Source organism: Microtus oregoni, unplaced genomic scaffold (genome assembly GCF_018167655.1).
Source record: "Microtus oregoni isolate MIOR12 unplaced genomic scaffold, Mior012 000029F_ref0000214, whole genome shotgun sequence".
Lineage (NCBI taxonomy): Eukaryota > Metazoa > Chordata > Mammalia > Rodentia > Cricetidae > Microtus > Microtus oregoni.
Genome location: NW_024543088.1, coordinates 19,774,401 through 19,788,628, shown reverse-complemented (window position 1 = coordinate 19,788,628; position 14,228 = coordinate 19,774,401). Strand labels below are relative to the sequence as shown.

The window sequence follows — 14,228 nt, the reverse complement described above, 5'->3', positions numbered from 1 at the left end:
GGTGAAGTGGATGCTCTTGGTGGGCCCTATCAAAGGCATGCCACTGTTCAAAACACACATGCAACAGAGTCAGCAAGAGGAATTTAGAGACAAAAACATAACTAAACTGGGGGACCAGGCAGGGTATACTTCCGTAAAGATGGTGGGACTTGGTCACCTGATCTGGCTCTCAGTTAAGATGGCAGTAAAATCACCTGGCCTCAGTTAAGATGGCGGTAAGGTCTCATGTTGTATGGAAAAGCCACTCAGTTAAGATGGCAGTGAAGTCACCTAACCTCAGTCAAAATGGCAGTGGTCACATGTTGTATGGAAAATCCACGATTACACACACGGGCAAAGTTTCCCTTTTAAGCAAGCCTGTTTGGCTCTTCACTTCCTTTCCCTACTGATCACCACAATCCCCTCCCACCCTCCTTCTCTTGTTGTGCCCAGATCCTCAAAGTCCCCCGCAAAACCAACAAGGAGACCGAGTCCCGTATATAAAAGCAAAGAGCCTTTATTTTAATACAAATTTGCAAACTCTCCATGTGCCCAACATATTGGAATAATGGAGAGCCCTGAGATTAGTTAGAGTTGGGTTTTTATAGTAGTAAAGGTGGGGTGAGGAGTTTCTAAAGTTCAGGACCCTGATTGGCTGACATTTGACTAGGGCGTCCTGGTGAGTGTGTGCTGAGAGGTGATCCTATCTACAATGGTTGGAATGTTAGGAATATTCTTCGGATGGTCTGTTCCTGGGTGGTGCCTGGGTAATCTAAGTTTGTGGTCCTTCCTGCCTCCAGGTATTGCCTCAGGGTAAACTACTGAGACTCAGGCCTCCATTAAGCTTATCCTGGCTGGGTCCTACACTGGCAGATGGTAATGGTTGGAAGTTAAGAACTTCCTTTAGGTGGTCTATTCCTATTAAGCTTATCATGGCTGGCTGAGTTCTACCCTCTCTAATAAACTTCCACGTGGGTTTGTTGTACTCTGTGACTAAAACAACACCTTGGCCCCAACCTACCAAGGTACCATCTGCAGCTAAATCCTGACTTTGGTGCTGAGACTCAGTAGATACTCTCCTGGTGTCTGTGAGCTCCCCCTTGGGGGTCTAAGCCACACTGGGACCCTACCCTGTAGCAGACTTTTTCTTTTCGGCTACCAATCAGCTCCCAAATCTAGATAAGAGAGAACAAGAGGAGAGAATGAGGGAGAAGAGAGGGAGACACCTGGGTCAGCCAGCCAGGCAGCCGCTAGCCACCTAGATGGAGAAAGGTAAAAAGCCCCTAGGTAAAACGTAGATAAAGAGAAACAGACTAAAATAGGAGCTAAAATAAAGTCAAACATTCAAAACCAATAATTTGCCTCTATGTCATGATTTTGGAGGTGGTTGGTTGTCTGAAAGAAAAAGCCTGCTACATTTCCACACAGGGCCTGAGATAGCTGGGGGAAAAGCCAGTATTCTAAGTAGAAGCAGCAAGCTAAGTAAAAGTGCCTGCCACAGTGAGGGGCACTAGCTTCCTGGAGCTGGAGCTATGGAATGCAGCTCCCAGTCTAATGCAGTTCCAGACTGGGGCTGCAGGCTTAGGCTTGGCTTTCATGGACCCCAAAAGGGGTCAGAGTCAGGCATCAGTGCCTCCAGAGGAGGGCCTGGCTACCAGCACTTAGCAGTTTGAAGTTTGGCTCATGCCATCAGAAAAGGATAGAGATAGAAAAATAAAGACAGATCCAGAGTTACTTTCTTGTTGACATAGGTGTGGTCTTGATGGAGGAAGTGTGTCACTGTGGAGGCAGGCTTTGAGATCCCGTGCACAAGCCATATCCAGTGTCTCAGCCCATTTCCTATTGCCTGAGGGTCAAGATTTAGCACAGGACCATGCCCCCCGTCATGAAATGCTGACACTGGAAGCCACAACCTCAGGTAAACGTTGTAAAGGTTGCTGTGGTCATGGTGTCTCTGAGCGATAGAACCCTGACTAGGACAGCACAACCACGAGCCTAGTTCCGAGCGCATTAAAGAACATCACCGTGTATGAGGTGACTGAACATTAACTTGTCTGTCTTCATTATATTTAACGGTTTACAACGAGTTGGCGACTCTCATAAGATTAGGATTTTGGAGTTTTATCCCTGTTAAGTTTTAGCCTTTAAAATTTGAATTTAATATTTAATTGAAGATTCTTTAGCTCCAAAATAAAAGTTTGAACCATAAATACAGAACACGGAGAGACTGGCAGCCTTAATTTCCTAGTTTTAACTACATGGTCCATTACAAAGGGTCATAGTTTCATGTAGGACTCAGTTTACCCAAATAGCTAAAGTTTAACAAAGTTAGCAAAGACAAAAGAGGCTAGCTATATGTCTTCCAATTAGTTTCTACTAGCCCAAGTAAGCTGTAAAAATTCTTAAGCCGTATTTATCAAACGCACCTTATCCTTCTCTAAAAAGTTTTAGGAACTTGGCACTGAACAGTTAGTGAAGTCACAGGACATATGTCTCTAAGTCAGGTTCTGTTCATCTGAGCAGACCTTTATAACCTTGGGAAGTTATAAGCCTTAATCAAGCACACATTATTCAAACACATGTTGGTGGTCTTTTCCCTGACCCAGGCTTGTGACCTAAATAAGCTTTACCTAGCAGGTCGGCCCAGATGCAGTCTCTCTCATGGCTCCCTTGTTACCTACCAGTCAGCCCTCCTGCCCCTCCCATAGGTGGTTTCAGACTTTCCACCTAACTCCTGCACCACAGTAGATAATACATTTCAGACCTCCTCTGATTCCTCATCCTGGTAATCTCAGCGTTTCTCCTCATTCTCATGATTCATTTGTCCTGTTCCCTCTAGCCATCTAGTCCACCTTGTGGGACACTATCAAATAAATCACCAGAAGCTGGATGGTGGTGGCACACACATTTAATCCCAGCACTTGGGAGGCAGAGGCAGGTGGACCTCTGTGAGTTCGAAGCCTGGTCTATAAGAGCTAGTTCCAGGACAGGCTCCAAAGCCACAGAGAAACCCTGTCTTGAAAAACCGAAGAAGAAGAAGAAGAAGAAGAAGAAGAAGAAGAAGAAGAAGAAGAAGAAGAAGAAGAGGAGGAGGAAGAAGAAGGGGAAGAAGAAGGGGAAGAAGAAGAAGAGAGGGGGGGAGGAGGAAGGGGAAGGGGAGGAAGAGGGAGGAAGAAGGAGGAGGTCACCAGAAAGCCCTTTACAACGTATGTGAACTTGTGAAGGAGGAGGATTGTGCCTGGTCAACAGGCACCCATTCCCTGCTTGGGAAGCCCGCCTCCTCCAGTCCACGTGGTCTGTGGCCCCACTGGGAGACATGGGAAAATTTCCCAGGGGTACTCTAGGAAAGGTAGCAATCTAGATCACAGGTCAACAAAGACTGGAGTGTTGAGTGAAGTTCATTGACCCCAAAAAGATCAAGGTGTTTGTTCTGGACGAGGCTGACGTGGTGATAGCAACTCAAGGCCACCAAGACCAGAGCATCCGCATCCAGAGGATGCTGCCCAGAAACTGCCAGATGCTGCTCTTCTCTGCCACCTTTGAAGACTCAGTGTGGAAGTTTGCCCAGAAGGTGGTCCCAGACCCCAACATCATCAAACTTAAGCGTGAAGAGGAGACTTTGGACGCCATCAAACAGTATTATGTCGTTTGCAACAACAGAGAGGAGAAGTTCCAGGCCCTGTGCAACCTGTACGGGGCCATCACCATCGCCCAAGCCATGATCTTCTGCCATACCCACAAAACAGCTAGCTGGCTGGCAGCGGAGCTCTCCAAGGAGGGCCACCAGGTGGCTCTGCTGAGTGGGGAGATGATGGTGGAGCAGAAGGCAGCTGTGATTGAGCGCGTCCGAGAAGGCAAAGAGAAGGTCCTGGTGACCACCAACGTGTGTGCCCGTGGCATTGATGTTGAACAAGTGTCTGTCGTCATCAATTTTGACCTTCCTGTGGACAAGGACCGGAACCCGGACGAGACCTACCTGCACTGCATCGGGCGCAGGGGCCGCTTTGGCAAGAGAGGTCTGGCTGTAAACATGGTTGACAGCAAGCACAGCATGAATATCCTCAATAGAATCCAGGAGTGGCTGGGTTGCAAGTCCTATCCACCAGCTTTTGTACCACAGGCTCAAGGCTGTTATCTATGCATCTAAATTTTGCTGGTGACTTCCAGGGGCTGTCCCCATAAATATGGCAGAATTGGATGCAATCTGTATTTCAGCTGCAGAACCAGGAGGAAACTAGAGGCATCTGCCAGGTAACTCAGGAAACCACACTAGGCTGTGTATGGTTTTCTGTCTCTTTAAGAGACAAGCCATGCCCACTCCCTCCCCCATCAGCAGAGGCAGGCTGATCTTCAGCTTCTGGCCTGAGCTTGCTCTCATTTCCATCTTCCTCTCGGGGCAGCTTTGCTTCTGCCTCTCTCCCCACTTCTCCGCTTCCCCCCTTCTCTGTCTCTTTCTCCTCTCTCTCTCTCTCTCTCTCTCTCTCTCTCTCTCTCTCTGTCCCCCTCTTCACCCTCCCCCCTCCATAACTCCCTGAATAAACATTCAACCTCACTCTGCATGTCGTGTCTATGCATGTCTCTGTCTCCTGCCCACCCGCCATGTGTCTCCCTGCCTGGGACCAGCCATTGCTCAGGGACCAGCAGCCATCTCTGCCTGGGACTGGCTGCTCATAGGGCCCATTGTCTGCCGCCACATGGCCCGCTACCACCATTTGGGAGCTACAGCATTTTTGCTGCCTACTGCCACCGGGGATCTTGCAGCATTTTTTTAAAAAAATTATAAAAAGCTGTATCTGGTCCCTGGACACTCGAGGATTATCCTGTGCTTTGTGGACTGTCTGGGCTTCCTTACAGAAGGAGGGAAGCCTGAGAAGCCCGGTGGATGCCCTCTATAGGCACGGGGCTCTTGCCAATCACACGGGCATGCATGTGAGCCTGTGGTACTGGGATCTGGTTTCACTGGTGTCTTCCCATAGCCCTGGTCCTGTTGCTGACTCTCAGAGAATAAGAACACTTTCAAAATTGGCCACCAAGTGATGCAGACCGGAGAGCGAAGGTCTGCAGAGGCTGAGATCGCCAGCCGTCCGGACAGCTATGATGATTGCAATAAATGTGAGCACAACCTGTAACCTCACTCTTGAGAAGTCAGCTGGATGATCAGGGGTTTAAAGCCAGCCTCCCTTACATATCGCGTTCAAGACCAGCCTGGGTTGCATATGAGACTTGTACTCAAAACACCAACCACCCAGCCAGCCAACTGCTACACACGCAGAATATTCTTTATGAGCAAGTTCTTCATGAACCTTCCAGGCCCACCCACCTTCTGAGACAAGTTCGGTCGTAGCAATCGGACTGGGGGAAGATGGTGGCTTGCTAAGAATAAGTTTTAAAGGTTTTAATGTTCAGGCACAGGGATGGGCAATTGATGGCTTTCAAAGAGAATAAAAAGAGCTCAAGATAATTCGATTCTCATCTGCACCATTTTAACTCCCACAATCTCTGTAGAACTTTTTTTTCTTTTATTTTCAACTTTTTGTCAGAATCAGAATTAAGCAACATGATCCCAACCCTTCATACAACCCCTTACCTCAGCTGGACTTGCATGTCATGTGCATTGCATTCTGAGCACTTTTAAAGCATAGTTTTTTTTGTTTTTGAGTGAAATGGTGGAGGTGCTTGTCTAGGCTCACTTTGTGGAATGAGGGGAAAAGCAGAATTTTGCGGAATATTTCTTTGCACTGTGTGAAGCTGTGTCACTGTAATTGGTTTGATGAAGTGCATCCAGGTCAAAGCGTGCTCGTGTGCACTGCAGTATGACTCCAGGTCAGAGCCTGTTTGTGTGCACTGCAGTGTGACTCCAGGTCAGAGCCTGTTCGTGTGCACTCCAGTGTGACTCCAGGTCAGAGCCTGTTCGTGTGCACTGCAGTGTGACTCCAGGTCAGAGCCTGTTCGTGTGCACTCCAGTGTGACTCCAGGTCAGAGGCTGCTCGTGTGCACTGCAGTGTGACTCCAGGTCAGAGCCTGTTTGTGTGCACTGCAGTGTGACTCCAGGTCAGAGCCTGCTTGTGTGCACTGCAGTGTGACTCCAGGTCAGAGCCTGCTTGTGTGCACTTCAGTGTGACTCCAGGTCAGAGTCTGTTCGTGTGCACTGCAGTGTGACTCCAGGTCAGAGCCTGTTCGTGTGCACTGCAGTGTGACTCCAGGTCAGAGCCTGCTCGTGTGCACTCCAGTGTGACTGCTAATAGTGGAGGAAGCCATGGACTTGGAAAAACAAAAACTCTTCGATGTCTGTGGTGCCTGGAGATTTGCGAGCTTCGTGAATTCTGTTTTCCCTCCCTGGGAAAGATGAACTCAGCAGTCTCCCCCAACTCCCGGGGCAGGGAGAGTCATAGGTTGAGGCTGTGCCACATTCAAGAAAAGAAACTAAGCTGTGGTGTTGTTTACCCAAGAGTGGGTCTGATTTGCCCTGCTCTGTCCTGGTCTCTCAGTCCAGGGCCGTCCTCTCGACTGCACAGCTGCACAGCACGGCACGGCAGTCATGAGGAGGAAAGAGGGACTTCTGTGTTAGCGTGTGTAGGAGCCTAACAATGCTGGGACTGTTTACGGGGTGTCACCAACCTATGCTCATATGTTTCTTCCAATTGTTTTCTTGGGTGTGCGGTGGGTATTGCTTTTGAGATCTCTTTGCTTCCAGTGAATGGTCTTTGGTCTATTGCCTCATCATACACATATATGCATCGTTCTGAGTCAGGGACCTGAATGGGTCATGAAGGATAAATAAGAAGAAAGAGAAATACAAACACATACACACCAGAGTGTCTAAAGCATAGGAGTTTGATTTACATACACTGCCTTCCTGTTGCTACTTTAAAAAAAAACAAAAACCTTTTGTTTTATTTCATGTGTACAGGTGTTTTGTCTGCGTGTATGTCTGCACATATCATGCCTGGTGCCCTGGTGCCAGATCACCTGAACTGGAGTTAGATGGTTGCAAACCACCATATGGGTGTCGGGAATTGAACCTGGCTCCTCCTGAAGAGCAGCACACAGCGCTGCCGTGCCCTCTCTCCAGCCCCTACGCTGCTTTTCTTAGAGGTCGGTTCATTCGGAACAGTCTGAATTGGCAGTGAAGGAGAATGAGCACACGACTATAAATGATCCCAAAGCACGTTATAGACTTGGCTACATGTGAAGTTTGCTTTGTAAGGGCAAAGCTTCAAACCAACAGCTTTCTCAGCAGCCTCTCCTACAGGAGGCCCCTCCCGACACCGTGATTCCTAAGGTGGTACCTAGGGTGAGGCAGGGGTCTCCAAATCTCCACAGTGAGGCAGTGGTTTCCAAACCTCCACAGTTCTGCGGAAGGCTATTAGGTGTGTGGGAGCCATTTCTTTTGGCATCTAAGTCACAAGCCCTAGTTTGGCCCGGTGACCTTAAAAGTGTTGGGGCAGTCCTCAGGATGCTAAGGGTGTCAGGGTGGAACTGTGTCCCTGTCCAAATGCCGACAGTGGAGCCACACAAAGCTTCTTAGCTGCCCGCTGACTCCTGAGAATAGGCGGGCACCCATGCCTTGTGGTGGTCTAGATCACCCACCCAGTGTCGCCTTCCTTTAGAAACTCTACCTGGAGCGTTGGGTGAGGTTCTGTCCTTCCCTGGTTTGACTACAGCTGCAGAGAAACGCACTATAAAAGAAACCACCAGGTGGCGCCCCAAAGCCAGCCAGACACAATATCATAAAGCTGCATAAATAGCTCACTAAAATCACTCGTACCTTTCAGGAACCTTCCATCCCTCCATATGCTTTCTAGTGACCTCCCTAGAATTTCATTTCACTTATCTAAAATCCTTGTATCCCTCTTTGTGTAAAGCTTTACGCTCTGACCATTTCTCTCTGTTTTCAATTGCTTGTGAAGCTCGCCATGTACACGGAGGAAGAAAACTCGATGGGGCTGTGGATGGAGCTCTGCTGGTAGAGGGCTTGCCTAGCATGCACGAGACCCCGGATTCCACACCTAGCATCCAATAACACCAAGGATAGAGGCACCCACTACAATCCCAGTGCTTTGGGGGCGGAGATAGGAGGTTCAGAGGTCCAAGGTCATCCTCAGATACATAAGCCAGACTAGAATATATGAGACTCTGTCTCAAAATAAAAAAGTAAGGCTGGAGAGATGGCCTAGCAGTTAAAAGCAGGTACTGCCTCTTGCAGGGGACCAGAGTTTGGCTCTAGGCACCCATGTGGGTAGTTACCTTGCCTCTGTAACCGTGACCTGTGAAGTCAGGCAGTGACATGGAAGAATTAACTGTGACCTGTGAAGACATTTTAGGGCTATTTGAACTAATTATATTTTCTTGAAACTGTAGTGATAAAGCTAATATGTAATCAAAAGTAAGCCAGAGCTTTGGCAGGACTGAGCCTCTGGTTCTAGCAGCCCTAGCCGTCAGAGCAGAGCTGGGACTCCAGCTGCAGTGGGCTTGGAGTCCTCTGAGAAACCAGAGCTCCCAAAGGCCAGTGTGGGACTGCTGCCTTAACTTCTGAGGTCCTAGTGCTCACTGTGGGACTGAGAGCTCCACTCCTCTGGTTCCAGAAGTCACATCAAGTCTGTGGTTCTGACCACGGCCCCCAGTGGTGTCACAGAATCCAAACCATCATCAGCGTTTTGACGTCATCTGGTCTCCTTGGTGTTTAGTATAGTTTGGTCCTTAACGAACTTGGAATATCCTCAGGGATTCTGTGACAGCCAGCACCATTTTCACCTTTGGCTGAACTCCATACAGACATCACTCTAGGAAGGGTCAAGAAAACAAAACATCCAGATAAACTCAAAAAGAAGTCAAAACTGAAAAATAACTCACTCCAACAGACATGTGAGACACAGCAAAGAAAGAACACAACACACCCACCACCATGGCTGTGTCTATCCAGCCAACTGCCCTATAGTGGATTCCAAAATTACAGAGAGAGCTGAATCATGGGAGAATGCCATACGAGAGGAAGGCTGGACAGATGTATTGGCCAATCTGTGAGCGAATAGCGGATGGCTAACGGAATCCGACCCCTCTCAGGGTTCAATTAAAGACACAGCAATAGATAGATGAAGGGGGCTAGAACCGAGTTAAGAAGTCTGTTCACAACAGGTTCTGTCTATCCATGTTTCTTTATTCTTCTTTTTGAAATCTCTTGTTACAAACATTCCTAGTAATATATACCCTTACAACTAGCAATTCCCCAGCCCTAGCAGGTTCCAGGACTGAAATTCTTTTCCCCATAAAAATCAGATAAGAGTTTTCACACACACACACACACACACACACACACACACACCGGGGTGGGGGGAGATCCGTGGCTGTGGCTGTCAGCTCAAAGGTGGGAGTGGCTAGTGAATGTCTGATGAAGTCCTTAATGGAGAAAATTAGTTAAGAAAGAAATTAAATCATCAGGGAATTCTAGAGGGGAAGGTTAGTGCACGCGGCAGATAAAAGAGCTAAAAGGTTTATTTTCAGTGAAATTATGAAGAGGGCATGGATTGTTTTTTCAAATCAGAGCACCACTTCTTTTCTCCCAACATGCATAGAGGATGCTGGGTAACCAGGCAACCAACGTAAACAGTCGGGGAAAGCTAATGGTTCCTGATCTGATTAGTACATTCACCAGATGCTGCAATTTCTAAGAGACCTAAGTCTGGAGTTTACACTGACTGAAAGAGGAGACCCAGGTCTCTAAATGATCAGTTCTGGAGTATGCTGTTAATCAGCTGCTCTGACTGAGGGCATAGTGGGTCTGTGGCTCTAGCAGGAAGTGGCTCTTTCTCTGGATTGCAGTTAATTATCTCTTTTGCTGTACTTAAGAGTAAAACACAAGCAGTAAATTTCCTGAACTAAAATCATCAGTAAAACTGAGGTGAAAGTGAGCACAAGGAGTTAGCGATCTTTTAATGAAAGTCAGTTTTGGGCCATTGTATTCCTTATCGATAAGTGAGATAAAATTAGGGCAGCAGCTCTGACAGTAGTAATTCCATGTCCTTGGAGATCGGTGATGCCCCTTCCTGGACCCTGAACACCGACCAAACGCCTGCGGATAAAGATCATTGCAGGAAGGCAGATCTCTGCACTTACCTAGGAGAGAGGAATGAAGGCCTGGCAGTAGGCAACTGTTTTCACATGTAACTAGGGGAATGAGATTAGTAAGCTCCAGCAGGCATAGGAGACAGTTCTAAACTGTGGGAACTAATTACCAAACATGTAGCAGAAGGAGATCAGCTACAATGAAAACCTACAACAAAAAAACAGCCATTTTATTCACAAAGCAATAATGCCAAAAAGCCTTGCCTGTTGGCATAACCTTTACCAAAGCCCCCAGTTTTGAGAATTGCTCATGAAAAGATGGCTGAGTTGTTGACAGAGGTTGCTCGTTTGTTTCCCAGTCACCCAGACCCGAAATCATCACACAGAAACTATATTATTATAACGCTGCTTGGCCTATTAGCTTATGCATATTTCTAACTAACTCTTACATCTTAAATTAACCAGTTTCTATTAATCTGGGTATGGCTATGTGACTGTGGCTTACTGGGCAAAGTTCCAGCATCTTTCTCCTGCAGCAGCTACTGACTCCACCTACTCTCTCCTCCTCTCTCTGCTTAGAATTCCCATCCTTCCCAATCCTGCACTGCAATAGGGCCAAAGCAGCTTCTTTATTAACCAACGGTATTCACAGCATACAGTGGGAAATCCTACATCACCTCCCCTTTTCTGTCTAAATAAAAAGGAAGGCTTTAACTTTAACATAGCAAGACTACATACAATAAAAGTTATCAAGCAAGAATTATAGTTACAATATTTATATCTACTTTATCTTTTATCATAACTAAGGAAAACTATAATTATAACTATTCTCCAACTCCATCAAAGACTCCAGGAGGATATAATATTACCTAAATAAATAGGAAGTGCACTGTAAGCAACTTCCAAAACTCTAGAATTGATAGAGACATCTCACTGCCTGGACATTCACCCAAAGTTCTTTTGTACCATTGGGGCATCTATTTTCAGCCTACAGGACCATAGTATCTGGCAGACTTTTCCATGAAGCAGGAAACTGAGTTCTGCCTATATTGGCAGTTTGTCAGTCACTCTCTTCTGTGTCCTGCAGAATGTCCGGCAGACTCTTTGATGAAGCAGGAACCCTGAAGGATCGTTGTTGTCTGGGTTTCTGTCCTGCCTGATTTTTGTCCTTCCACCAGGTCCTACAGCCATTTAGCCCCAAAGAAATCACACAGAGATCTATATTAATGGTCTATATAAACTGATTGGCCCATTCGCTCAGGCTTCTTATTAACTCTTATAACTTATATTAACCCATTATTCTTATTATTATTCTATGTTAGCCACATGGCTCCGTACCTTTTTCAGCGGGGCAATTTATCTTCCTTCTTCTGTGGTTGGGGCAGGACTGGGGAGAAATGGGCTTCCTCCTTCCCAGAATTCTCCTGTTCTCATTGACCTGCCTCTACTTCCTGTCTGGTTGTCCCACCTATACTTCCTGCCTGGCTACTGGCCAATCAGCGTTTATTTAAAACATAATTGACAGAATATAGACAATTGTCTCACACCAGACCGTCTCACCTTTAGGCAAGTTCAGCAGTCATTTTTCTGTGGGTTCTGCATATCCAGTTCATCAGCATGACATCAAGCAGTTGAGGCAAGAGCTGTTTCTTGCCCAAATGGCTAGCAAACTTCATAAGGAGCCTCTTTGATGCCCATCTTCTTCTTGAAATAATTGGTGCTGCTAGGAGCAGATGTGTCTCATTGTCATGAAAAGCCCTAAGCTTTTGAAACATTTTAAATATCACATTCTGTTAGTATTTGAAATATTTGAAGAATATCTATTCATCCAAAATATATCTCTGTACATCTAGAAACCCTAACATGACTACAAGCTTGACTATTATAGATGACTATCTATTAATCTGTATTTTTAACTATATATTACATTTTTAGATGAGCTGCACAAACACAATACCTTAATCAAGAGCAGAAATATACCTATAACAAAATTGACCTTAAATTTTTATCAATAAACCAAGATCCATATCAAAGCAAAGTATTTATCTCTATACCATATCCCCCTTTAAATGAAAACAAACACTTATAAATGATATTTGGGAATTTGGGCATAGTTCTCTCCAAACTGCTTCCTGCTGTTTGTTTGGTGAGGTAATTTTTGAGACCTTTCATGGGGTCTTGGTCTGTCAAACCACATTAGTATGGAAGAAGTCCACAGGTTCTTATCCTCTGTGTAAACAAAAGCAAAACCTCCTTTCCAAAGCAACATATCCTTAGACCCAAATTTTGAAGTCAAGATACCTTTAGAGTATATATATGTTTTAGAACTCTAACAAACATAACCAAAGGAGAAACTCTTCATGATACATCATTGTCATGGCGTGAAAAATGCAAAGCAGAGTTGGGCTCAGAGACACACACCTTTATCCCAACACTTGGGAGGTAGAGGCAATCGGATGACTGTGAGTTCAGGGCCAGCCTGGTCTACATAATGAATTCCATGACCCCCAGAGCTACATAGTGAACACCTGTCTCAAACAAGTAAACAATAAAAAGAAAATACTAAAAGCAGCATGAGAAAAACAACTCACAGATCAAGACAGGAATATCAGACTCTCCCCAAGTTTTTCATCAGCAAGCACAAAAGCCAGAACGGTATGAAAAGAAACATTTCAGGAAAGTAAAAGGCAGCCCCATAGCTCGACGTTCAAGCCTGTCCCAGCGAGCTGTTTTTACAAGCCTAATGCTAAAACTTGCAAGCAGTAGAAAGAACTGTTGGCAGTCTCCGTCGTGTTCCGTACACTGACTAATAATGGCAGCTCCAGGGGACTGTTGGCTTGAGAATTAAAAGTGCCAACAGAGCCAAGGCCGGGCCTGGTGGCTGCCTGCTGTCACTTCTGTCTCACTTTCTCCTCATTCACATGGCCTTGGCATCCACATGGCTCTTTAGCGTGACTCTAGCAAGTTCTCTTCCCTTTCAGCCCTCCAGCCTAAGAACAATGATCCGCGGCTCCCAGCTCTCCCTCTTTACTCATCAAGCCTGAGGCTGATGTGGAGGACGATTGCTGTGTCTGCCTTTCCTTGGTAATTCCTCCCAAACAGAGCAGGCCCCTGTTGGGGAACGGCCTCGGCCTCTGTGGCATGCCATCACACAAGGCAGCAGTCACACAGCTGCCGCAGTGGCTTGGGGCAACCTCTTCCCACTTGTGCTGCTCAGGAACCGCACCGGTCTCCCAGCCACCTTCAGAGTGTCCTCATGGACACATAGCAGAACTCACTCATCGAGCAAGCATACCGAGTCCATAGCATAGAGAAGACAATGGATGTCGGCATTCTCCCCACGGACACTCGGTCTCCAGACAGCTCACCTCAGGTGCATGTCTTACCAGCCGGGCAACCAACACCACAGCAACAGGGCACACCGCCTCTAGGGAACGAATGGCCATGTTGGGATTCCCTAAGACTTTCAGGGATCCCCTCAGAGGCTCGACCTTCTTTGTATGCCTTACTGCCTCATGGTTTCTCCTCTCGTGCTCATCTTTGGCCCAGGTTGGGCCAATTTGTTAGCTTTTTCTGGGGGAGATGTGAACAAAAGTCAGACCAAAGTATGATTCCACCAAAGCCCAACTCGATGAGTGTATCATGCTTCCTCACAGCACAGGTGGGAGGACACTTAGAGAACAGCATCGTCACACAAAGTCCCACCCTCTCCTGGATGATGACCCCAAGGTAGCTGCATCACGGGGTTCCCCTTACAGGTAACCATTCATTCTCTACATAGACTAACATCTTCCAAGATTACCTGCAGCTGCAAGGGGGACCCGGAAGGGACAATCGCTTGCATCCCAGGTGAGGGACTCATGACCCTTCCCTCTCTCATCTACCAGGAAATGTCAATAGCTCTGCTGCTTTTACAATAGACCAGGCTATCACTATAATGCTTTCATCATTAGTAGCCAAGGCTATGAGGCCAAGCTAATCTTCGCCTCAAGATGGCATCTGTTATATGAGGCGGGGAAAATGCCTCACAACAGGTGGGGTAGAAAATGAGTAGATGAGCGGGTGAATGGGTGGATGGCTGTATGGCAGGTTGACTGATGAGTGGGAGGAGGGGTGAAAACTCGCTAGATGAATGCACAACTCGCGTGTGGCTGGGCGGATATAGGATGAGTGGACAGCAAGAAGAG

General features: G+C 46.8%; 1 protein-coding gene across 1 annotated transcript; it reads left to right on the top strand.

Annotated features, from left to right (window-relative positions):
* Window positions 1-209: 209 nt before the first annotated feature.
* On the top strand, window positions 210-5,108 carry LOC121464807 (ATP-dependent RNA helicase DDX19A-like). Its single transcript, XM_041677904.1, has 3 exons — window positions 210-215; window positions 3,377-4,064; window positions 4,981-5,108. The coding sequence occupies exons 1-3, from the start codon at window positions 210-212 to the stop codon at window positions 5,106-5,108; spliced, it is 822 nt and encodes a 273-aa protein (XP_041533838.1).
* The last annotated feature ends 9,120 nt before the right edge of the window (window positions 5,109-14,228 follow it).